The 24,568-nt window shown below is 48.3% G+C and overlaps 1 protein-coding gene across 1 annotated transcript in view; it reads left to right on the top strand.

Moving 5' to 3' along the window:
* LOC135908472 (uncharacterized) overlaps positions 1 to 18,766 on the top strand; it is a 125,872-nt gene extending 107,106 nt beyond the window's left edge. The window contains exons 14-17 of the mRNA XM_065440249.2: positions 5,075 to 5,407; positions 8,099 to 8,276; positions 13,496 to 13,746; positions 18,359 to 18,766. Coding sequence (XP_065296321.1) covers positions 5,075 to 5,407; positions 8,099 to 8,276; positions 13,496 to 13,746; positions 18,359 to 18,574 — 978 coding nt within the window. The 3' untranslated portion in view covers positions 18,575 to 18,766. The remainder of the gene's footprint in view (positions 1 to 5,074; positions 5,408 to 8,098; positions 8,277 to 13,495; positions 13,747 to 18,358) is intronic.
* The last annotated feature ends 5,802 nt before the right edge of the window (positions 18,767 to 24,568 follow it).

A 24,568-nucleotide genomic window follows, 5' to 3' on the forward strand; every position in this document is an offset into this window, starting at 1 on the left:
GAGTGGTTGGGCGCGTACAGTTGTAGATCAGTATTGCAACAAAGTGTGTGAAGTGAGTATGGTTGGAATGAAGTACAGCAGCAGGGGCAGGACCGTTTCAGTACCTTGACGTCCGTACGGAAGACAGATGGGCAGTAGTGCAGCTTGTACTACTGTATACGCGGCTTTGTGGCGGTTGGTGCAGTAAGAGCGTCGGAAGGCTGATATTATTTTGGGAGTCCGGAGAGACCTGTGAACAGAAAATTGTGTCATAGAGAAAGGCGGAGCTGTATTAAGGCGAGGTGCAAAGTTAGGGAGGCTCGCTCTCGACTTAAGGGCTGTCGTTTTGGAGCTGAAGGAGTAATCAGAGTAGATAAGTCGGGCAGCGCGGTTTTGTACACGTTCTAGCACATCAATACGATTGGTTTGATGAGGATCCCGGGTGGCACATGCACAGGTCTATAATGAAAGTACAATAAGCTAGGTGTTTGACAGAAGCGGGAGCTAGTCGAAAATTGCGGCGGAGGTGACCAAGCCGGAGGTCATCATCAATTGTTGCTAATGATGCTAAGCTTTACCAATGTGGGTGGGCCAGGACATAACGGTGCAGACACTGTATCAAGGTACGCGTAGGAGAGGAGATAATGGAGCCGGTAATTAGATATTTACGGACGTGGTACGATGGCCTGTGGTGTCGAGTTATTAGGATACAAACCCAACAGCCGTGAACAACCAAATATGTGTAGCCTCGGCCGCGCTTGAACGATAGTGTAGCGTTTGAGCGTGGCAGAGGTATAGCACATATACTAGCGCTACGGATATGCTGGTTAATGAACCTGTTCTGTGCGGAATTAGGAATTGAAACAACGAACCCCACCCATAAACTTTCTCACTACAACAAATATGTACCTTTAAGCGAATTATTTGTTGAATGACGCGACCAGCTTTCTAAGAGAGTTCATCTACAGCCGCTTACATTGAAAGCCATCATCGATGGTTTCTGTAAAACGATCGCAAAACTACATAATGACCATATAACCGAAGGCTTCAGTGGAGTTGTGTATATATATATATATATATATATATATATATATATATATATATATATATATATATATATATATATATCATCATCATCATCAGCCTGGTTACGCCCACTGCAGGGCAAAGGCCTCTCCCATATTTCTCTAACGACCCCGGTCATGTACTAATTGTGGCCACGCCGCCCCTGCAAACTTCTTAATCTCATCCGCCCACCTAACTTTCTTCCGCCCCCTGCTACGCTTCCCTTCCCTTGGAATCCAGTCCGTAACCCTTAATGACCATCGGTTATCTTCCCTCCTCATTACATGTCCTGCCCATGCCCATTTCTTTTTCTTGATTTCAACTAAGATGTCATTAACTCGCGTTTGTTCCCTTACCCAATCTGCTCTTTTCTTATCCCTTAACGTTACACCTATCATTCTTCTTTCCATAGCTCGTTGCGTCGTCCTCAATTTGAGTAGAACTCTTTTCGTAAGCCTCCAGGTTTCTGCCCCGTAGGTGAGTACTGGTAAGACACAGCTGTTATATACTTTTCTCTTGAGGGATAATGGCAACCTGCTGTCCATGATCTGAGAATGCCTGCCAAACGCACCCCAGCCCATTCTTATTCTCCTAATTATTTCCGTCTCATGATCCGGATCCGCCGTAACTACCTGCCCCAAGTAGGTGTATTCACTTACGACTTCCAGTGCCTCGCTGCCTATTGTAAATTGCTGTTGTTTTCCGAGACTGTTAAACATTACTTTAGTTTTCTGCAGATTAATTTTTAGACCCACTCTTCTGCTTTGCCTCTCCAGGTCAGTGAGCATGCATTGCAATTGGTCCCCTGAGTTACTAAGCAAGGCAATATCATCAGCGAATCGCAAGTTACTAAGGTACTCTCCATTAACTTTTATCCCCAATTCTTCCCAATCCAGGTCTCTGAATACCTCCTGTAAACATGCTGTGAATAGCATTGGAGAGATCGTATCTCCCTGCCTGACGCCTTTCTTTATTGGGATTTTGTTGCTTGCTTTATGGAGGACTATGGTGGCTGTGGAGCCGCTATAGATATCTTTCAGTATTTTTACATACGGTTCGTCTACACCCTGATTCCGTAATGCCTCCATGACTGCTGAGGTTTCGACAGAATCAAACGCTTTCTCGTAATCAATGAAAGCTATATATAAGGGTTGGTTATATTCCGCACATTTCTCTATTACCTGATTGATAGTGTGAATATGATCTATTGTTGAGTAGCCTTTACGGAATCCTGCCTGGTCCTTTGCTTGACAGAAGTCTAAGGTGTTCCTGATTCTATTTGCGATTACCTTAGTAAATAGTTTGTAGGCAACGGACAGTAAGCTGATCGGTCTATAATTTTTCAAGTCTTTGGCGTCTCCTTTCTTATGAATTAGGATTATGTTAGCGTTTTTCCAAGATTCCGGTACGCTCGAGGTCATGAGGCATTGCGTATACAGGGTGGCCAGTTTCTCTAGAACAATCTGTCCACCGTCCTTCAACAAATCTGCTGTTACCTGATCTTCCCCAGCCGCCTTCCCCCTTTGCATATCTCCCAAGGCTTTCTTTACTTCTTCCGGCGTTACCTTTGGGACTTCGAATTCCTCTATACTATTTTCCCTTCCATTATCGTCGTGGATGCCACTGGTACTGTGTATATATATATATATATATATATATATATATATATATATATATATATATATATATATATATATATATATATATATATATATATATATATATATATATATATATATATATATAGTCATATAATGAGAAGCCAACAAACACTGACATCAAGTACAACATAGGGGAAATTGCATGTGCTTAATAAACGAAATAAAGTAATGATAAATTAATGGAAATTAAAGTGGATGAAAAAACAACTTGCCGCAGGTGGGAACCGAACCCACAACCTTCGCATGTCGCGTGCGATGCTCTACCAATTGAGCTACCGCGGCGGCGTTTCCCCATCCACTTTCTTGGGTATTTATGTGTACTAGTAGAACCCTGGGAGTGTTAGCCAGCGCCCCCACACACAGACCTTGGCGGCGGACGTGGAACGTCTTTTTTGCCGCAGGCGTCACGAGAACTCACCGGTTCGGTTCCCACCGAACCGGTTCCCACCGGTTCTTCGGTTCCCACCGAAGAATTGTGGGTTCGGTTCCCACCTGCGGCAAGTTGTTTTTTCATCCACTTGAATTTCCATTAATTTATCATTACTTTATTTCGTTTATTAAGCACATGCAATTTCCCCTATGTTGTACTTGGTGTCAGTGTTTGTTGGCTTCTCATTATATGACTAATAATTATCGGGTCCCTCGGTTAACCCCCTTTCTTCTCGTTTATATATATATATATATATATATATATATATATATATATATATATATATATATATATATAAGATGCGGTGGCTGCGAGCGCATATTTAAGCAACTGTGCTGCTGCCACTCTATTGAAAGCTTTCCATACGTATTTCATGAATTTTTATTGATTCTATATACGCTTTCCACAAATTCCTGCCCCTCCCCTCCGTGCCGTTAGATCTATAAGGTTGCTGTATAAGTTGGACACAACAGAAATCATATACTAACGTCGTATATCTTGCATTTTCCGATAGAAGCGCAAGAATACTGATGCCGTGTCAATTTATGTTTCTTTTCGGAAAGTAAGCGATTCTATTATAAAACTAGAACAGATTGTTACAGCAACTTCATAATTATTTGAGGCTGTATATATCACACTTTCCGCTACCTTGAACGTCACTTCTGTGTTCAGATACGTGTTGCTAGCTGCTTCCATTTGAGTTCTTTTGTTCTTGTACCGCTGTTTCCCGATTTCTTCTTTTCGTTTGTTGCGTTGTTTCTCTGTGCTGTGTTAGCGATTCCGTACCTATAGGGCGTCTTACTGCATATTCATTTCATGGAATTGTTTCAAAGCAGCTCTACGCTGCCCTACAGTGGCTTTTATTTAATGATTATTATTTTTAGATGTTAATATATCGCTGTTTTTGACTACACAAGGCATGTATACACGGTAGGTCGAGGTAAACCGAAAGCTTTCGAGAATAGCTTCGGGCTCACTTATCTAAAACATTTTTTTTTTCTGTTCCACATGAATGCCAAGGAACTGGCTTCTGCCGCTATTTCTCGTAAGGCAAAAAAAAAAGGTGAACGATTTATTCACTTTGAATGGGATGCCATCCAACGCGCGGAAGTAAACAACAGTGGCTTAATTGAGAAACCTTTTGTTTCGCGAAATCAATTAGTCACTGGCCGGTCGCCTTCGCTAATAACGTCTTCGATACCGCTATTGGTTGGCGCCCGTTATTATGCGAACCTTTCTCTTTCTAGCGGTTACAATATGGTGTGCGAACACACGAGACCACTTTGTATCGACAAAGGCGAGCGGCTTTCTTCCAGTGCCTATATGGCGCTGCACGATACCGCAGGTTCAGCTCGCGGCCGCTGGCTGCCGGTGTTCCCACGCCAGTGTAAAGGCACGCCGTCAGCAAAAAAAAAAAAAAAAAAAACGAAGTAATGAGCACTTCGGTTGGATTGCCAAAGAAGCGCCATTGAGGAAAATCAACGACAGAAGCGGACCTAACACGTAGCCTTGGAGCAAATGACAAAAGAAGATTGACCACTGACGTTCACGAAGCAGTACCTATCGAGCATATAGCATAAGCTGGCACATCTCGATCGAACAAGTGCACAGAAACAAACACGCTACCGCAGGATAGCACTTGTCGCGTGGTGCGCGTTTGCTTATTTTTCCTTCTCTAGTTTCACTGTTTCTATCTCACGTTGATGGCCCTCATTCGTGTAACGGAGTTTCTAATCGCTTAATATTTTAATTAATTGCTTCAAAATTTATTTGTATGAGGAGCTGTATTACGCGCTGGTTTTACGCTGTTTATGCGCTTTGCTCTCAGCGTTGCGAGAAATGACCATCCCTTTTGACAGCGTCCCCTCGTAGCATCTAACTGAAATTAAATAAACTAAATTTCGACCGACACGCGCGGCGTTCCCTTGCGCGACCGCAGCTGATCGTGTTGTACGCCGTGTACTACGGCTTCCTGCAAGTGGCGTTACACGACGCCGTGTTGGCCGACCCGTTCGTGGTGTACGCCCGCGAGCAGGACACAACGCATTCGTCGCTGCACACGGCACCCGCGGGAGGCCCCGAGGACGGTCGGGGCTACCACGGCGGTGGTCGCGCGGACCACGTCAGGCCCCCGGGCCTAGCGGGGCGCATACCGAAAGAGTGGGGTCAGCCGAGTCAGACCTCGTTCCGACCTCGCCCCGAGTGGTCCAGCTCGGAGGGCAGGCACAACCCGTTCGCCGAGAGCAGGGATCATCGACTGGCCGGGCTGCAAGTGCGCTGGCTAAGTTTTCAAACGGAGGGTATACGCGCGGAAAGGCTCTTTTTTTTTTTTTGTTCGCGGACGACAACGCCGTCGAAAATGGGGAGTTCTCGTTGGTCGTCGATCTCGAATTTTCGCACCACGCGTGCGCGATTGCGGTGGTTATGTGACATTCCGGTATAATGTTGTGGGAAGCGTTAAACTCTTAAAAAAAGATATGTCGGTGTAGTTATTACTACCTTAGTATAACTGCAGTTGGTAACGATACAGTTAGTAACATAGCTGACTAAACGAGGTAAGTCACTGGTACTATAACGGGTCTCAGCTACGAATTCCGAACGCAGTTAGCATCACCGGGTTTAAAGTTTGCATTGTATAACGCGTATATCGGACCCACTGCGGAATACGCCACGGCTGATCCGATATCTGCAGATGAGGATCTTTGTGCCAGGTGGTGCTAACTGCGCTTAGAATTGGTAGCTGAGTAACAGCTATTGATAACAGTGACCACCTTGTTTAGTGAGTTATGTTACTAACTCTATCGTTGCCGACTGCCGTTATACTAAGGTAGCAAATGGTTTGACACTTACAGGTCGTAACTATACTGCGAACTTCTTTTCTAAGCGTGTACGCCGGATGATCTTGGCGATGTCTCAACGATAGGCAGTGAGCATTAAGGCAACCTTTTTTGACGCTTTAATCTATCGCCACTTTCTTTTTTTTCTGCGCAAGCCGCATGACCAGCACGGCTCAAGCTAAACCGAAAGTTTTCGATGTTCAGCGCCTGCCTCCCCTTTTTCAATGTCTTCCAGTTCCACGTATACGTCAGCGCACTCCTTAGGAGAAAAGATTGAGAAGTCATTGGGTATGGCCCAGATTTTAAGTGCACAATGTTGTTACACAGGCGACACGATCAGTTGACTAGAGAAATTCTCGAAACGAGTGATATGGTTCGCGTGGGAGCGTCATTCGTTAGAACAACTTCACTGACAGATGCCGGTAAAGCTGCAGGGCCCGGTCCATTGAATACAGTGGTGGTGGCATGACATAAGTGCATATCAGTAATTTTCACTTTTTTTGCTTGTTCTTTTTTGATGTTTGTTTGTGTCCGTTCCTTCGGAAGGAAGAAGTTGTCGGAAGCCGGTATTGCATGTGGCGCATACATGTGTCCCCCCCCCCCTTTTTTTTCTGTCCTTGCCCTATGCTGAGCTGTTCTTCAAAATTCAAAAGCAGAACCGTGATTTCGGGGAATGCAGATAATTCCTAAAGGCTCCTTCATATAACCTGTAATTCATACGGGCGGAGCCTATAGGCCGGAGGGATGCCAGTGTTACTGGACGAAGTTATGGAAGCGTTAGCTTTCCAGAGTTAAACCACTGACCTTGTGGTTTAACCATTTAACAACCACAAAACTTGTACAACTGTGAACACAACTTCACGTGAGGTAGCTTATGCGTAGCCATTAGGTCTGCTTCTGTAGCTTTCAAAGTCAATTTGTTCAACAAACAATGACCTTTAGCAGCACTTATAACTTAATGTGCGAAACATATGGTTACGCTAAAAGCGTTAAAGATGACATATAGTGCGGTTATTTCACCATGACGAGGTACATCAACTGTTGCAGGAGAGCCATAGCTGTAACGCACAGCCACAAACTCACCGAGTCTTTTTTATTGCAGCAGCGTTGCTCATTTCATTCTTTCTTAGTGGGTTTATTTCGGATAATCTTACAATATTGACTACAGGCCCAGCTAAAGGCGAATGATGGAGATGGCCTGATGGAGACGTGACATCCTTACAGCTACAATAGTACATATAAGGCAGAAACACTCTATCAAAATACTGAAAGCACATAACGCGTGACGCTTACGAAAGCAAATCTTAATAGTGTGCATATTCCTCTACTTCTTCTGACAAAATATTTTAGAATAGAAACATGTGTACAGCAGCAAAGAAACAAAACCCACGAAATAACAAATCTGTAAATGCGTTTACCAGTTAAGAAATATCGGTTCTGTAGTTTTGTTCTCACTTTTCTACTAACCGGCATCCCGTGTCTATATGTTATCAGATACTAAGCAATATGACTCGGTTGTTAGTTCGGCGCTTTTGGGTTCAGTTTTTGCTTCTTGTATAGTTTGTCTACCCTGCGCTGCTGCGTTAGTATGCCGAACCAACTATAGCATCAACTCACGTCCTTAAATTTCTATAGCTGATTTTTAACAACTCTATGCACTGAGCTTAGGACGACGAAAGAACAGCACTGCTGCATGCAACGAATGGCGAAGGACTACAGAAGGAACGGAATCTTTTGGAAATTAAAGACATGCTTGCTTTGACCTCTTGGGAGCTCAATTTAGCGGAGGCGAGGAATACACGGTTCCACAGCTTGAGAACGGAGAGTCGACTGACTTTATGCAAAAGTAAAAGCAGGCTTGCCGAGTGGCTGTGGTGGCGCCCCAGTCGGGCAGCCGTCTCGGTTCCAAGAAAGAGTAGGGGGCAATGACCCCGCGACGGGGACAACGATGTGACGGACGCTCGCTACAGAATGAAAGAGTGATTAACGATATCGGTCTACGCCAGTCCCAGTAATCGCGTCGCTGCAGCTAATATGACTGCAGTTACGTCATACCCCATGTGCTTGAAACGTCGATCGCGTTAGTACTCGCGTCTAATGCTCGCTATATCTTCGTCATTCGCCAGGTGGTTTCTTCGTCGCAGTCCAGCTATCCACTAGACCGCTGGACTAGCCCGGGACGAATGTGTTCGCCCGACATGTCGTCGGTCTCAGTGACGGAACGAGCTGCCACGGACCCTGGCAGTCCTTCCGTTGCTCACATGATGCCCCTTCTCCCTTGCGGCCCAGCGGGATCAACAGCCGGTATGCCAGCACCGGCGTCACCTTTTATACCGCCATCATCGATAGCACGGTCGCTGCAGCGTGGCTTGCATTCCATGATTTAAATGCGGAACGTGATCGGTGAAGACGCGTAGCACCCTCTCTCGGTGGGCGACTGCTAGACGCTGCTTAACTGAATGGGCACCACAAGAAACGCAGCTGTCAATTAAATTTGATTGAAATTGAAAATCAAACACATATTTCGTAACATATTCAGATAAGTTTGAGCACCGTGATAACACGTAAAGTTGAATGTTCCTGATCAAATTGATAATTTCAGTGACGTCCCATTAAAATAATCAAACTATACTTAGGAAACATGCGGGAAGGAAAAATTGAGATACCAGTGCGCAACACGATTGAAGCCAAAACGTGTGGGCCCAACACGGGGTCGCCACATCAGAGCGCGGTATAGTTCAGTGCTAGCTCCCGCTCTGCATGCAGGCAAATCTACGCCACAGCAGCTGAACAAATGCGCATCGATTAAAAAAAAAATTGTTTCGATCCCTCTTTCACGGGAATCAGTAGAACGCGAAATTGAAACGCGTCTTCACAGAAGCTGTTGCATGTTTGTTTCGTCAACTCACCGTCCGCCGCAGCGAAAGGCGCAAGATTTGCGGGTCGGCGACCGTGTTTCAGGTTCGCTTGGCGTACGGCGTCCTGGTCGCGAGCTGCGTCCAGCTGTCGAGTCGCTTCGGTGACTGTACGAGCATTTTGGTTCGACTCCGTAGTGTCGTGGGCAGCCAGTAACTTTTTTTATGCGAAGCATACTAGCCGCACAACCACGCTCTTCCTTGCTGCGCCGCGCGCGGCCGCGTAGCTACCATATGACGTCATAACAGCTGCAAAAGCGGAGGCTCAACTCGTGCGCTCGCTTGCGGCCGCGTAGCTACATAGCCGGGGTCTCAGCTCGTGCGCTCGCCTGCATGAGTTGTTTCTTCGTCTAGCCGAACCAAATATAGCCAAGCAACAGCAGTTCACCAGGCTAAACAGTGGTTCAACAACTAAAATAAAGGCTAGTATGCTTCGCATCCTGGGCTTAACCTTAGCTAAGCCACAGCCAGTTTTTTTCTTTCTCTATGAGCCAGTTCAATTGCGACGCACTCATCTTCAGGAATGAGGGTGGGCGAGTTCGTAGCTTGCGCCTCGAACGCGCAAAGGCGTTCATGCATCACGCTGAAGTGTCTCCTGCAGGACCAAAGCGAGATTCGCCCGCCGACGCGGTTGCCTTTCTGCGCCGCTTAGCGCAGCAGTTTTCTTATTGGTGCCATCGCAAGCGAAGCAGTGGGCGGCGTGTAAGCACTGGTGATGCATGTTGAAGCCGCACTCCGCATAGGCGACGAGGCGCTACGGGCTAATCCGACGCGAAAGACAAACCATGTGCGCAAACTATCAACACCAGGCTATACCGCGTTGCAGCATCTGCTGCGCTGTGACTACCGAAGCGCTCCCTGTCGGCGCTCGTTAGTGTCACGATGCAGTACTTCGCTTCGCGGCTCCTACCTCCATCTCAGAAGCTAGTTGCAGCACGGCCGAAGGTACAAGGCTTACACTGGTAATATCCTTGCGCAGCGGTATATAGTTGGGCCGCTGGCTGATTATTGGGTGTACACTATAGCGAGTTTTATATTTGATCGCTACATGATACGGTACAGCGACACGTGATTAGTTAGAGCCTTTGCGCCAACACGTCGTATACAGAGAATTACTGTGGCAGTTAACGCCGGTAACCATAATAGCCACCCTAACCATGATTACGCTGCCAATATGGCGGCACCCATTCAGCCTAGACGGCCCGCTTCGATCTGAAGTCACGCGTATTACTGGCTCTCCGCCTTGTCACCAAAAAACAAGTGGCAAAATCCGTCTTCGCTAAGCCTCATCTCAAGCTGAGCTGAAATCATAAGGTATGTTTTATCGTAATTTTTTAGATCAGTTGTTTGTTTTCACGCTGCTATAGGACTGCAGACACGCACCAAGCCGTAAAATTGGTTTGATTTTTAGTTAAAAGATGGCGCCATATCACTATAGCATTGGTGATCCGTCGACGATGCGGAATGCTGTAAAAGCGTAAGTGTTCACTGCATCACTAAGTTACCACCCCGCTCTAGCATGGTACGTGATGACGGTAGTGAGCAAATGCCAAGTATAGACGCCGAGCAGACACGATGGTGAAGGTGAACATTTGTAAAGGCATTCGCCCGTACTATACTTGCTAAGGAGGTTGCAATTAAGGTAAATGCAGGGAAAGCGTACAGGTAAAGCGAAGCCCTTTTGTCGCATGCATGCAAACGCAGCGTATGGTTATGGCGTCAAAACATTGTTTGCGTCAATCCACCAACCATGGAGCATGTAACACGATGAGAAGCAGACGCTGAGCAGACGATGCGGCATGGATGAGCACGACTCGAGGGGCATTCGGCCTTCCTATCGGCTAAGAATACATGTAGTTTCCACAGTGCTGCAACCAGCCAGCTATTTTTCTCCTTGGCGCCCACGTCACATATGTTACATCCGTTACAGGAAGTCGAGCGTGGACCCCTCCATAAAACACTTTAGCGTTAAAACTACTGCTAATTAAACATTCTCGGCCAATACACTTTCTTCATGAGATTGCGTGGGAGACGACACTGCGAGGGAAAAAGCGAGGGAAGTGGCTTTTTGGAGATTGCGCTTGCCAAGACTGGCTGAGTGATGCAATGCTGTCTCCTAGTTTATTTCGTCCTCCATTTCAGGAGCCTATACTGTACATTAGTAGTTCCTTGCAGCAATGTGGAAGCTGCAGGACTCCTTAGCCAAAAGGAAGGAAAAATGCCCCTCAAGGTGGGGTCATCTTCGCCTTGACGTCTGCTCAGCGTCTGCTTGCCGTCCTGTCAATACAAGCTACACGGTTGGTGGATTGACGCAACAAATGTTTTGACGTTGTAAACACCAGCTGCGTTTGCAGGAGTGCGACAGCGGAGCTTCACCTCATCTATGTACGCATTCTCAGCAGTTCATTGCAGCCTCCCCAGCAGTAAAGACGAACGCCCTTATAAATGTTCGGCCACGCCACGTCGTCTGCTCGCTGCCTGTTTGCCGTTTGCTCACCACCGTGATCACGTGCCGAATACAGTAAATTAGTGATGCAGATTACAATAACGCATTTATAGCGCTCCACATTGCGAAAGCACCACCAGTGCTAATGTCGTGGTGCAATCCACTAAACTGGACATGAAACCACTTTTACGGCTCGTTTCCGACTATGTAGTCCTAGCGGCGTCAAAACAAACAGCTGATCTTAATAACAACGACAAAACACACTTTATGCCTTGCCCTCAGCCTGAGATCAGACCAAACGATGGCGGAATTTACCATTAATTTCATGCTGTCAGGGCGGAGAGCCAGTAAAAAGCACAAATTCGGATCGAAGCGGGTGGTCTGGGCTGTATGTGGGCTGTCATGCTGCTATATAGGTAATCAGCGTCAGGCTGGCTATTACTGGTTACCGGCGGTAACCACCACAGTAATTCGCGGTGTATATACGACATGCACGCGCGCAGAGGTCCTAACATGCCACGTATCGCTGTAACGTATCATGTACCAAGCAAGAATAACTAATTCCGTCAATAACCAGACAGTTCAGCGCGGAATTACATTCCGCTACGCAAGGATGTTGCCTGTGAGCACGTTCGACAGTTCTGCAAGTAACTTCTGATGCAGAGCATGGGGGCATTATTACCACAGTGTATGTACAACTTTGTGAATGCCGGCCACGAAGAACGTGGGCCTGCTTTAGCATAGCACGGACGGTATTTCCTACAAATACATTTCATTTACCATTCCTCTCGCCTTTCTTCATTGGCTCGGACGTTATCACCGTTATCACTAGGATCTACCATTAGGAGCGCCGGGTGATAAGAAAAGAAGAATGGAAAGTTGAATACAACGTTATGGAATACGGACCAAGTTCTTACGCCGCGGCATTGATTCGGTGCCAGTCAATTGTGAAGGAATGTATTAGCGAATCTGACCAATCACTAGCGAAGATTTCTCTCAAACCTAGAAAAGCTTTGTCGTTCGGTACAATTTAAGTGTTTCTCTCGCTCGGTTCTACACTCTTTTCATATCATCCGCCGCGTATGACCGGAGGGCCCTCGTGATAACGCAGGCGGAGAGTCTCTCAGACCAATGACGAAGCGCGAAAAGAAAATTGCAATAGAATTGCTACGAAATCATGACCGTGTACCTCGCACCCAACATTTGAAGAACGAAAATCAGTAGCAGAATTGCCCGAAAGGCGAAGCATTGACAGCGACAGCAAAATATTAGACAACTACAGAAAGTAAGGCTTGTAGATTTATCGGTCGTATAAATGGTAAACAGTCGCTCACAAGCCAGGTTGCCACGCATGGTTTCATGCGCGCTCAAGCGAACATGAACATATCTCACTCGATGACCGCGAACACTCGCCGTCACAACGATGGCACGATGAAGAGTGCAAACCAAGGGGAGCAAACGATTCGTGCTCCCTCTCGCTACAACGCATCTCCGAAACTTGAGGTTACGCGACCTCCAGCACTAAACGCACGGGAAGACAGCCCACATGAAGGCCTCTCGACTAATCCAGCCTTTGCTCTCGCCACCCGAGATTACCTCCGAGATAGGGCGTGCGGGCCTCGTATGCGATCAGCCACGCGGGCAGCCATGCGCAGCCACGGTTGGGCTAGAAGAGGACATCCGCACGCTCACCTGCCCTCTCCCCGCCTTGCTGAACATTGGGCGCCCGACACGACGGCTTGCGTCAAGCCACCGTCCTTCTTGGCTCATCCACGCACGCTTTGCCTCGCACCCACAGCACACGGCGTGCGGGGCGCAATAGGATCTTACTACATTTAGACAATGTACTGAATATCACGGCAACGGCGGCGCGAGAATTCGCCTGGAATGCCCCTATAACTGCTATCGCAATAAAAAAACCGTTCCTACTTCGAAACAAGAACAATTGCAGCCTTTTTTTTTTGTAGAAACGAGATCAAAGTTCTGTACTGCTACGGCGCATGGCTCACGACACGTGGTAAATAGCAAGAATCTTGCGCCTACAAGATCAGTACAACGAAAGGGTGGCCGCTGCTATATTTACTGTCACGCACCAACTAGCCCAGAAACGTGTTCTTAGCGCAGATGCGTCGATGCAGCAGCTCCGCCCGTATTTTCCTCAGGACCTCCCGCGCACCAGCCCACGGCGCAACCCTCGCAGCTACCGCCACATCAACCGGCTCTTCCAGCGGGACCGCCTATGCCGCCTCCTTCGCCGACCCCGTTGGCCCCGAGTCCCGCGCCGCCTCACAGCTCGCCTGACCCCGTCCCGTCTGCCATGCCTCAGCCCCATCATCCAGATCAGCAACAGCCGGCGGCTTCGACTCCGTCATTTCCGCCCGTAGATCCTCACCAGGCCCCGTCACTCGTGAAGGTGAGAGACGAATAGCCCTCGCCTGTGTTACGATGATCTTGAGTGCCCGCTTATCGTGTCAAGCCAAACCTTAGAGAGTTTCAGCCACGGAGGGATTAAAGCTTTTAGCCTCCTGTCCATAAGGGTATTACAGTTTAGATTACCGGGAAACTTGAGATTTAATACGTGCACGGTAGCGATTGCGCCGCCATTTTGTGAAGCTAACGTCAGCTAGAGAACACAGAAGCACAGAAGTGTTATTGCAACGACCACGTTCTGTCTATCTGCGGGTGCAGAAGTGTTGACAGCAACAGGCATCAGCGTATAGTGAATTTCTTCCTTTTTTTCTCCCTTCTGCGAGAACAATGAACGACAACATCAAAAAAACTTAATGCGTCGCGGTTGACGAAAGTGCCACAAGATGGCGCAGCCAGCGCTGCTGCTGCTGCTGTAAACGTATTCTACGTTTTGGTATTTCGTAAACTGCAATACGTCGACGAACAGGGTAAAACTGTCTTTTAACCGGCAGCTACGCGGAAGGCAGGCATCAATGTAGACGTATTCGAGACCCTCGTTATTTAATAAACGAGAAGAAAGGGGGTTAACCGAGGGGCCCGATTTTTATTAGCCATATCATAAGAAGCCAACAAACACTGACACCAAGGACAACATTGGGGAAATTACTTGTGCTTAATAAATGAAATAAAGAAACGATAAATAAATGGAAATTAAAGTGGATGAAAAAACAACTTGCCGCAGGTGGGAACCAACCCACAACCTTCGCATTTCGCCAAGGTTCTGGATTGTGGGTTTATTACATAACGAGGGTTTCCAATCCGGCTGCATTGATGCCTTCAGGTAGCCTATGTGGGTTTATTGACCAGTTGCCTTCACCCAAAACGATCACGTTCTCGTGACGCCTGAGGCGAAAAGGACGTTCCACGTCCGACGTCAAGGTCTGTGAGTGGTGGCGCTGGCTAACGCTCCCAGGGTTCTACTAGGACACATACATATCCATGAAAGTGGATGGGGAAACAGGGCCGCGGTAGCTCAATTTGGTAGAGCATCGCGCGCGAAATGCGAAGGTTGTGGGTTCGGTTCCCACCTGCGGCAAGTTATTTTTTCATCCGCTTTAATTTCCATTCACTTATCCTTTCTTTATTTCATTTATTAGGCACAAGTAATTTCCCATGTGTTGTCCTTGGTGTCAGTGTTTGTTGGCTTCTTATGATATGACTAATAAAAATCGGGCCCCTCGGTTAACCCCATTTCTTCTCGTTTATAACCTATCTATATAGTCACGCTTTGCCCTTCTTCATCGCCAGCGCCAACCACAGGTTTGGATGATTCTTTCCCTCCTCCAGTCGTGCTTGGTCCTGACCTAACAGCCGCGCACTACGAAGCCTTACTGGTGGTCTTGACGAAGCATAAAGCCTGTTTCGATAGCTGTTCCCCTGTGTTGAGCCAAACTTCTGCGGCTACACACCGCATCGAAACCGATGGTTCCGCTATAATACGACGTCGCCCCCATCCTGTATCGCCTTCCAAACAAAAGGTCATTGAACAGCAGGTTAGCTGACATGCTTGTGCGGAAGATAATACGACCTTCATCTGCCCCTCGGCTTTTCCCGTGGTTCTGGTACAGAAAAAAGATGGCTCCGTTCGCTTTTGCATTGATTATCAAGCGTTCAATAAGGTCACACGCAATAACGTATATCCAATACCTCGAATTGACAACGCTTTGGACACACTACAAGGGGTGGAGTATTTCTCCAGCCTTGATCTTCGATCAGGATATTGGCAAATTCCGATGAACGAGACTGACAAAGAAAAGACCGCATTCGCTACAACAGACGGATTTTATGAATTTAACATGATACCTTTTGGCCTTTGTAACGCTCCCGCCACATTTGAGCGCATGATAGATAACCTACTTCGTGGACTAAATGGAAATCCTGCCTCTGTTATCTGAACAATATTGTCATCTTTTCGTCCAACTTCAGCCAACATCTTCATCCATTGGACGAGTTCTCAGGTGTCTTGCAAATGCTGGTCTTCAAATCAATACAAAAAGAAAATGCAAATTTGCAAGCAAGATGATAAAAGAATTGGGCCACGTCGTCTCAAGAGATGGTACCCACTAAATCGATCCATGAGAGTTCGAGTAGGAGTCGGCCCGCTGAAGCAAGGCGAAATCAGAACGTGATGAAACCGTAACTTGGTCCAGGGGCGTTATCGAGGGCTGGTGTGAGGCAGGCGTAGCATCGGAACGACGTGGTGGGGAAGACGACGTCACGTTACCGGGAGAGGGCGAGAGTGGGCAGGGAGACAATGCCTCTGCGTCATGGTCACTTTTTCCAGACTTGTTAATTATTGTAAAGTCATATTCCTGTAAGCGGAGTATCTAGCGTCCTAAGCGTCCTGACGTTTTTCATTGATGACAGCCAACACAGAGCATGATGGTCGGTGACGATGGTGAAGTGGCGGCCGTAAAGGTATGGGCGAAAGTTGTGAATCGAACAAATGATAGCCAGGCACTCTTGCTCTGTAATAGTGTAGTTCCGCTCAGCTGGAGAAAGTGCTCGGCTGGCATATGCAATGACTTGCTATTTAGAGGCTGCTTTACGTTGCAGAAGTGCTGCGCCAATACCTCGTGCGCTTGCGTCAGTATGGAGTATGGTGGGGGCTCGATCATCGAAGTGGCGAAGCACTGGTCCGGAAGTAAGATGTTGCTTAAGAGCTTGAAAAGCCGACTCGCAGTTGATAGCCCATGTGAAAGAGGCACCGGTACCCAGAACCTCCATCACTTTATAAGAGCGAGACCGACCAAGCTGTCCAGCGCTGTTTATTCCAAAGAAGGAAACGCCCCAGCTCATACGCGAAAAAGTAGAACAGGGAAGATCATGGTGGCTATGTACAAACGGGAACGATGAAGTACGTTAATCGCACTTACAATATATACATATACATATATATATATATATATATATATATATATATATATATATATGTTGTATGTCTATGTATAGATGTTGGCTTCTGATGATATGACTAATAAAAATCGGGCCCCTCTGCTAACCCCCTTCTTCTCGACTATTACATTACCAGGGTCTCGAATCTGGCTACATTGATGCCTTCAGGTAGCATATGTGGGGTTGATTGACCAATTGCCTTTACCGAAAAAGATCACGTTCTCGTGACGCCGGCGGCAAAAAGAACATTCCACGTCCGCCGCCAATGTCTGTGAGTGGTGGCGCTGGCTAACACTCCCAGGGTTCTACTAGGACATACAAATACCCAAGAAAGTGGATGGGCGACGTTTCGGCCGGGTCGGCCCGAAACGTCGAAGTTAATTAAATGTTTGTTTCTGGTTTTCTACGTGCGCCTGCACTTTTAATTTATTAACCACTGGATCCGAAGAACTTCTTCCTTCTGCGCGGCCAAAATTAATCTGGAGTCCCTGCAAAATGAGGTCCCGCAGTCACTGACTTGACTGCACTGATGCGAGAGACGTAGATCAATAATCTCGCTTTTCTGCGCGAATGCGTAATCGATTGCTAACAGAGTAGATACACATGAGCAACTATCTATACGCGTGCCCAGATATGTGCCCACCGGTTAATGGTATACAGAATACGGCGCGGTGATCCTCGCGTTAACGCCACGCATGCAGGTGCAAGCTCCAGCGTGCGCGCCTTCTTAGAGCGACGACGAGTGCCGGAAGCTGGGTTTGGCAACCACGCGGGTCGTGGAGAAGCAAACTTTACGTTAACGATAAGCGTGATCCGCGGAACAGGATAAGCCACGCCCGGATCGCGTGCGTCCCGCCAGTCAAGTTGGGAACTTCAGCCGGATTTGTTCGAGGTCACCGCACTCGATGTCCGCTCAGCAATGCCGCACGCTAGTCGCGTTCACCGCCTAGTGTGAACGTTCCCGTACCGCCTTTCTGTCGCGAACGACGCGCTCATATTGTACGATTGTATTGCGTTAAAGACGTGAAATTGACCCCTTCGTTACGCACAGCGCGCGCCTGCACGCACGCGCACGCACAATAACAAAAAAGAAAAAGAAAGAAGGAGAAAATGGCCAGGCTTAGCTTGGTTAAGCCAAGAATGCGTTGCATATTGCGCGAGTTGGGGCCCAGCTTTTCCTCCGGCTGTCGTGACGTCACGTCACGTGGTTGCGCTAAAGGTCAATGGTGGCTGCCCGGCCGCACCCAAGGGCTGAACTGAGGGGTTGCAATATGCAACGCATAAAAATAGAAGCAACTTAATAACAAACATAGCAAACTTAAAAGAGAATAGACCCACATATGAGACGCGCAGCAATGAACAATGGCTCATACCCTCAATGGTGGCTGCCCGGCCGCGCCCAAGGGCTGAACTGAGTGATTGCAATATGCAACGCATAACACTGTGGGTTGAAGGGAAGGTGCGAGGAATGGCCGTTAGAGCCGTCGTAATTCTATTCTTGCGCCCCGTCCGGTTGGCGTTCTATGGGCCTATGCGTATACGTAACGAGTTACGTTTCCAACGAAATAGAACGTTTGACCTTTCTGTATTTTCTAAAGCTTTCAAAGAGATCTAACTGACGATGTCGTAACACCAGTGTTGCTGCTTTACCTACGTCGCAGGTTAACGACGACGCGCCGCCACCACGAGACCGGAAGCGTCACCGAAGGGTGTCCATATCGGAGGAGCCATCCGACACAGCCGCCGGTGCCGGTGGCGCCGCGCAAGCAACCACTGGCTCCGGCCAGCCGAGCGCGCGTCGCTCGAACGAATCCCTGGCCAACACGTTGGGCAGGATGCTGGACAACCTGGCAGCGGGACCCTCCCAATCCCGTTAGCAACTGCCGCCGCAGACCCCGCGTATACGCGGCGCGTTGCTGTAACACGTACCTCGCTTTCCGCCATTGTTTCCGCCATTGTCTGCGATCGCATCCGTGGGCGTATATAGTAATTGTTATTTCGGTTTCTCGCGATACGCAGCTTTTCGGGCTCGAGAAGATGCTCCCGGTGAATACAAAGTTTCGAAGCCAGCCGACGTGTTTTGTGTTCATGTTCTTCCAAGAGTATGCTCGTGAGCACTTTGCCATTGCCTGCTTTCTTTGTGACGGTTGCGTGCAGTCGGTTCGAGAGATAATAATGCGCGCTATTCCCTGACGAAGTTTCCTTTCTTTTCTTTTGGTCACGATTCACTTCTGCTTTTATGTCTTCTGCTGGTGTTGTCTGCAGCATGCACGTTCCGCGGAGGCCTCCGTCTGTCGTACTCTCCTAAATGAAAGTATCGATCGCTCACATCGAAGGCGCAAAAAAATAAGAAAAGGGAATACTAATTTACATTACCGCTCGTTGCCTCGACCCAATGTGTACGATCTACGCACAATCTCCGACGCATGGCCGGTGATCGCGAGCAGGCACCGAAAGCGGAGATGTTTACGCCAAAAGACGAAGAGGAAAAGGTCTACTGGCAGATAAGGTCGATAGGATGCCGGTGCTCTCTATCCATCAAAGGCAAAATCATGGAATGTAAATTCTTATCTACAAAAAAAAATTAAGCGGAACGCACACTCACATGAAATGCAAATGATGTCCTCGATATACGACACTGAATTATTCGCACTTCAATATCGTTTCGGACTACTGCGCTGAATATATAGGTGCCTAAAGACCACGCGCGAAAGTAGGACTGACATCTGTGAATGACCATTGTCGGGTTGCCCGAGTGGACAGGTCATTTTAATACGATTTTAGGTTTCTCAACATTTAAACGCCGGCTTCTTGGTCAATGCCCCGTAGTTGGTAAGCACCACAAGTGAGGAGCAAGCAAGCAAGCAAGCAAGCAGTGGATGTTGTTGTCCGATAAACGTATTTAACGGCTTGGCTAAACACGTTTAGTAACACCGGCACGTTCTGTGAGCTAAAGTTTCCTCTTTCCGAAGCACTGCTGGAGGCGTGTCCAGACGTGTCGTCCGACGGACAGGCATCTCCAGATGTCCACGAGAACACGTCCATGCCTGTTTTTAAGATACGCAGTGAATATGGGCGCGGTTGACCAACGCGCATTCCGGATCTTTCTGCCGCAGGGCATGAATAAGGCTCGCATATATATATAAAAAAAGAAAGAAAGAAAAATCAAAATGAACGGAAAACCTAAACGTACTGTCTCCCAACCAGCGCGACCCACTCTGGGTGTGTCGCACATCCTGGAGCGAAGAAGACGCACGTCCGAAAATATAAATACGCTGGGCGAGTCATCCCTCCATGTCTGCATCCCTGCGAGGCCAGAGACGACTTCACCTCAACAAAAGCTGCCTGCGCTGAAATTTTACTCGCGCAATGTGGCGGCGTCTGATGGCATCACACGTAGCCTCCCCCCACCCCCCCTCCCCGCCTTTTCCCCTTAGGTTTCTTACCTTTTCTACCTTCGTTACATCTCAAAAAGAAGAAAAAAGTTTGGCCGACGCACCGCGGACAACGGCGACCCCCGCGCAAATTGCTCACACCGCCATCGCAGGGGTCACGCCGCCGGGCAAGACTTGCAGCTCCGTTTGCGCCGGAGGGGTAACGCCCTGACGTTCACGTTTCCTATTTTTTTTTTCTTCACTCATCCCCTCTTCTTCGACCACGAGTTGGCGTGGGCGTACGTACAGCACACTGGTGGCGCTCGCGCACGCTTCGCAAGCTCTGGAATGCTCACGCCCGCGGCTTGGGGCTCTTTATTCGCCGCGTCCTTGAGCATTATTGCCCGCATGCTTCGTATTCATGCGGTGGGTGGCCATTTCTTTTTTTTCTCGCCTATTCTGCGCGAGGGCGTAATGGCCCAGCGTGCCGTTTATTGAGGCATTTCGACGCCGCGGACAAGGCAAAAAACGGAAAGCGAACGAAATCGCGCCTAAATCCCGCGCGTCGGTGCCACCCCCCCCTCTCCCCACTCTTCCTGCGCAACTATTCCTGACCCACCCTTATGCGTTGATTTATAGGGCGTAGCCCAGAATCACGACTCTTACGTATGTGGATGCGTGAGCTGAGAGCTCTCCGTCTAATGAAGTGCCTGCCGGTATTTGTATTAAAACTCTCAAGCGGCGGTTGCCCGTGTGAGCATGAATACTGAAGTGCAGTTTAGCGGAAGCTGAGGTGTGCCCGACAGCTAAGACACCTTCGTGATTAAAGTAGGAAATAACATAGCTTGGAAGTTGGTGTTGTCCCGAAGCATTTAAAGAACGTCGACCGCACACTATGTCAGCAACCCTGTCGCGGAAAAGGGGCGGCGGGATCGGCGACCGTATGCGGGGTGTGCGTAAAACAATTTCCAGTTCGAATGTGTTCTGCGGCTCTGTGTTCGCTACAAGGATGGCTGACTCGCTGTGCGGTCGATCCTCGCACGATATTATTAAAAAAATTGAAGGGTGTACATGACTAGTCTTGCCACTTCTGTCCAATGGTGGCAAAGCAAAAAAACAAGCTTATAACACTGTGCTGCGGGTAAACTGAATTCCCTGAACACTTAATATGACTCCATTTCAGTGCAGCCCGATGAGTCGCAACGCATGAGCACTATGGGGAGGAGCAGGAGGAAATAACTCGATTAAGAATTAAAAACAAAGGAAAAGGATACACAAGCCATATATGGTCTTCCTACTTGCGCCTGGGAGGGACTCCTGCGGCTTTCGCTGCCTCCCAGGCCTGCCACACCAGCTGCTTCTGGTCCCGCGAGTCCGAGCTGGACAGCACAGCCTCCCACCGTTCAGTGGTGGGGTTGATTATTAGTGGGTGGGGTGGGGGGTCGTCGGAGTGTAGGGGCATTTCCATGTGGTGCGGTAGAGGGAGGCGTCGCCACAGTGAGGGCGTTTATACGAGTAAAGGGCGAAGTGCATGGCCTGAAGGAGGCTAAGGTGTGGATATGTCTTGGTCTTTGAAGTCGGCGCCATGCCACGTCTTCTCTCGAGAGAGTTACCTGTGTGGGAGTGGGTATACGCGTCTGATGAGTCTGTTGTGTTCGAGGTCGGCGTTGTATTGCGTACGCGTACTATTTCCGCCTACGGAACTGAGTCGCCTTCTTGTTGCGGTGCCCAGCTGTGGCGTGGACTCGGGCTACAGCGCATGCGCGCCGATTTCCGCGAAGGGACTCATGTCCTGGCATCCATACGGTGCTTACGTTCAGTAGTGTCTTCGTGTTATGTAGTTATTCTATAGGCAGCGCCGGAGATACGCCCTTTGGCGTAGTTCCTGCAGGCTGTTTGGGAATCGGTGATGACTGTGGCACGTTGAATGGACGAACTAGAGACAGTCGCAAGGGCAACGTCTTTTTCTTCTGCCTCGAAGATGCTGCTGGAGCGAACCGTATAGCCGGCACTACTTCCTGCAGTCTTGAGTCGACTACGCAGGCTGTCGAAACACGCCGATGTAGGTAGGGTGCAGCATCTGTCGTGTTGTCGGGAGGGTGCCGTAGCGCTTCTGTAGAGCTTGGGCCCTGTCTTGGCAGCGAGCAGTGTGATGTTATGGATGCATGTTCCGGGGGATGGGGGCCACCAGGATGTGTTCTAGGATTTGAGGGGCCAGGGTATGGGTCTGTTCGCGTCCCCGTCCTTTCGTCAGATGTCCCAGACGTTGGAGTCATCCTGTGGTTTTAACGGCTAGACGCTCTCCCCGACTGGTCAGGTGCGCTTCAGTTACTTCTCTTGTTGTGTTGTGAATATCGAGGGCGTCGAGTCAAAAGGCGGTTGTCCAGGTGCCTGTTTGTGCGCCTTACGAATAACGAAATTGAGCTCGTTATAGTTCTGATGCGGTGACAGGCAGGTATGGGGCCGCATATAGGTCACTCGGCTGACTATGAGAGCTTGGATGAGTGCTATTGCGTCGGCCTCTTTTTTAGGCTGTGGTGACGAGATGTGACATGGCCTGCCATTCGCATCACTTGCGCGACAGTCTGTGTGAGGCGTCGGATGGTGTGGGTCCCGCCTCATCTTTCTGTAGATGGAGGCCGAAGATGCGGAGGTGGCAAACTGATGGTATGACTCGGCCTTGCAGGAAGACTGCGATATAGGTTGCTGTCTTATTTCGTTTGCCTTTTTGTCTGAAAACAAGTAGCTCCGTTGTTTCCGTGGGAAGTACCACCATGCCTGACATGCCGTTCAATGTGACGCGTTAACTTTAGTAATGCTAAAAAAGTTGCTTCTTTCTCGTGAAGCTTGCAGCAAATGACTAAATTTCCATTCGCTTTGAGCCGGTCAATTATTTTTATGAACAAGCGCGACATGAATGATGATGCCGTAGACGAATGTTTATCACTCCGTAATTATGAGGGCTCACTGAAACACGCACAGAGCAGCACGCTACCTCCTTGACTTTCTTTTAGTAATGCCTGTAACGTATCCGAGTAAACTTAAACAACTTTCACATATTTTTCAGCAGCACATCATAATTCATGACCGAAGAAATTAGTTCACGTTTACGCTGGCGCATACTGTTTCGTGTCACCAATCCCCGCCAGGGGCGTTTTTTATAAGCTACATACGTGGGTTTGAGTTTCCGGGCTCCCTCTTCGGATGCGTCGTGGGAGGCTGCACTTCGCAGCCCGGACCTGGATGAACAATTCTGGGCTGTCCAGCAGGCTCACGACGTGGCCGTGAGGCTTGGCCTTTCGGTCCCGACGTGGGAACGGCCCGCTTAGTGGCTAATTATCACTACTTGCAGGACCGAATAAAGTTTTCCTTCCTTCCTTCTTCGGATGCGTTTGTGCCGAGACATGTGGCGTCGCTATCACGCGCAATTTTGTTTCTAAGACGCCTTTACTCTGTACAGCGGATGCGAAACACCGGACACCATCTCCCACATGCTATGATCTTGTTATCGGTATGCGCGACATTGAAAACCATCTTCCACTTTCTCGGCGTTTGTTCTCAGTACGCGGAACGACAGAAAGCAACACCGCATCTCCCTCTGACTTCTGGTGCGCTGAAATATACTTGTCATCGAATACCGACCAGTCATTAAAGCAATTTTGTCATCTGTGCTATATGCTAATTCATTCTTGTTTTGCTTTTCTTTTGTCTTTCCGGCAGCTCTATTGCAGTTTCCTTTTTTTTCCTGTTCTGTTAGTACTATGACTAGATTCTTGAATTGCAGTCAGAACTGATTTGAGGCTCTGATTTGTGTCGGTTGCAATATTGCGAAAAGTCTAGGTCATATTTCAACAATCCTCGTATTCCGAATACTGTAATACACTTTCATTCCTGAATGTAATTCTTGAATACATTTTAAATTAACATTTACATTGTAAACAATTATCAATTACAAAAAACGATCCTCATGCGTGTGTGTGTGTGTGTGCTGTACGCAATATTCAATTTTCTGGAGTGTCCATGCAGTCACTTTCCTCCTCACGCGAACATGCACAACAGTGCCTCATAATTGAGAAAAGCGCAGTTCATTCACCTTTGTTCAAAGATGAACGCATTTACATATGCTCAGACGCATGAATACCGGCGGCGCCCACATGAAGAGAGAATCGAGTGCATAAAACATCGCAGCTGCATACTGGTCGGTGTCCACGCGGGACGCCATGCCAACATCGAGCACCTCCGCCATTCTACACCCTCCCACACACACACAAATAAAACAAAAAAAAAATAAATAGAGAATGCAAAACCGCGCCATCTCCGTCTGCATCACTGTGACTGCCGATGTAATGGCCTCCGACGACTCGAATTCACCCAAGTGCGAGAGGTCCAACCTCGTCCGCGCGCACATTGAACGCGCCGAACCTTAACCCCGCTCCGCGCGCGCGCGGTCACCGAGCATTCAATCTCGCTTTGAATGTCGGCTCACTGCGATAGCGC

This window comes from Dermacentor albipictus, chromosome 3 (assembly GCF_038994185.2).
Source record: "Dermacentor albipictus isolate Rhodes 1998 colony chromosome 3, USDA_Dalb.pri_finalv2, whole genome shotgun sequence".
NCBI lineage: Eukaryota > Metazoa > Arthropoda > Arachnida > Ixodida > Ixodidae > Dermacentor > Dermacentor albipictus.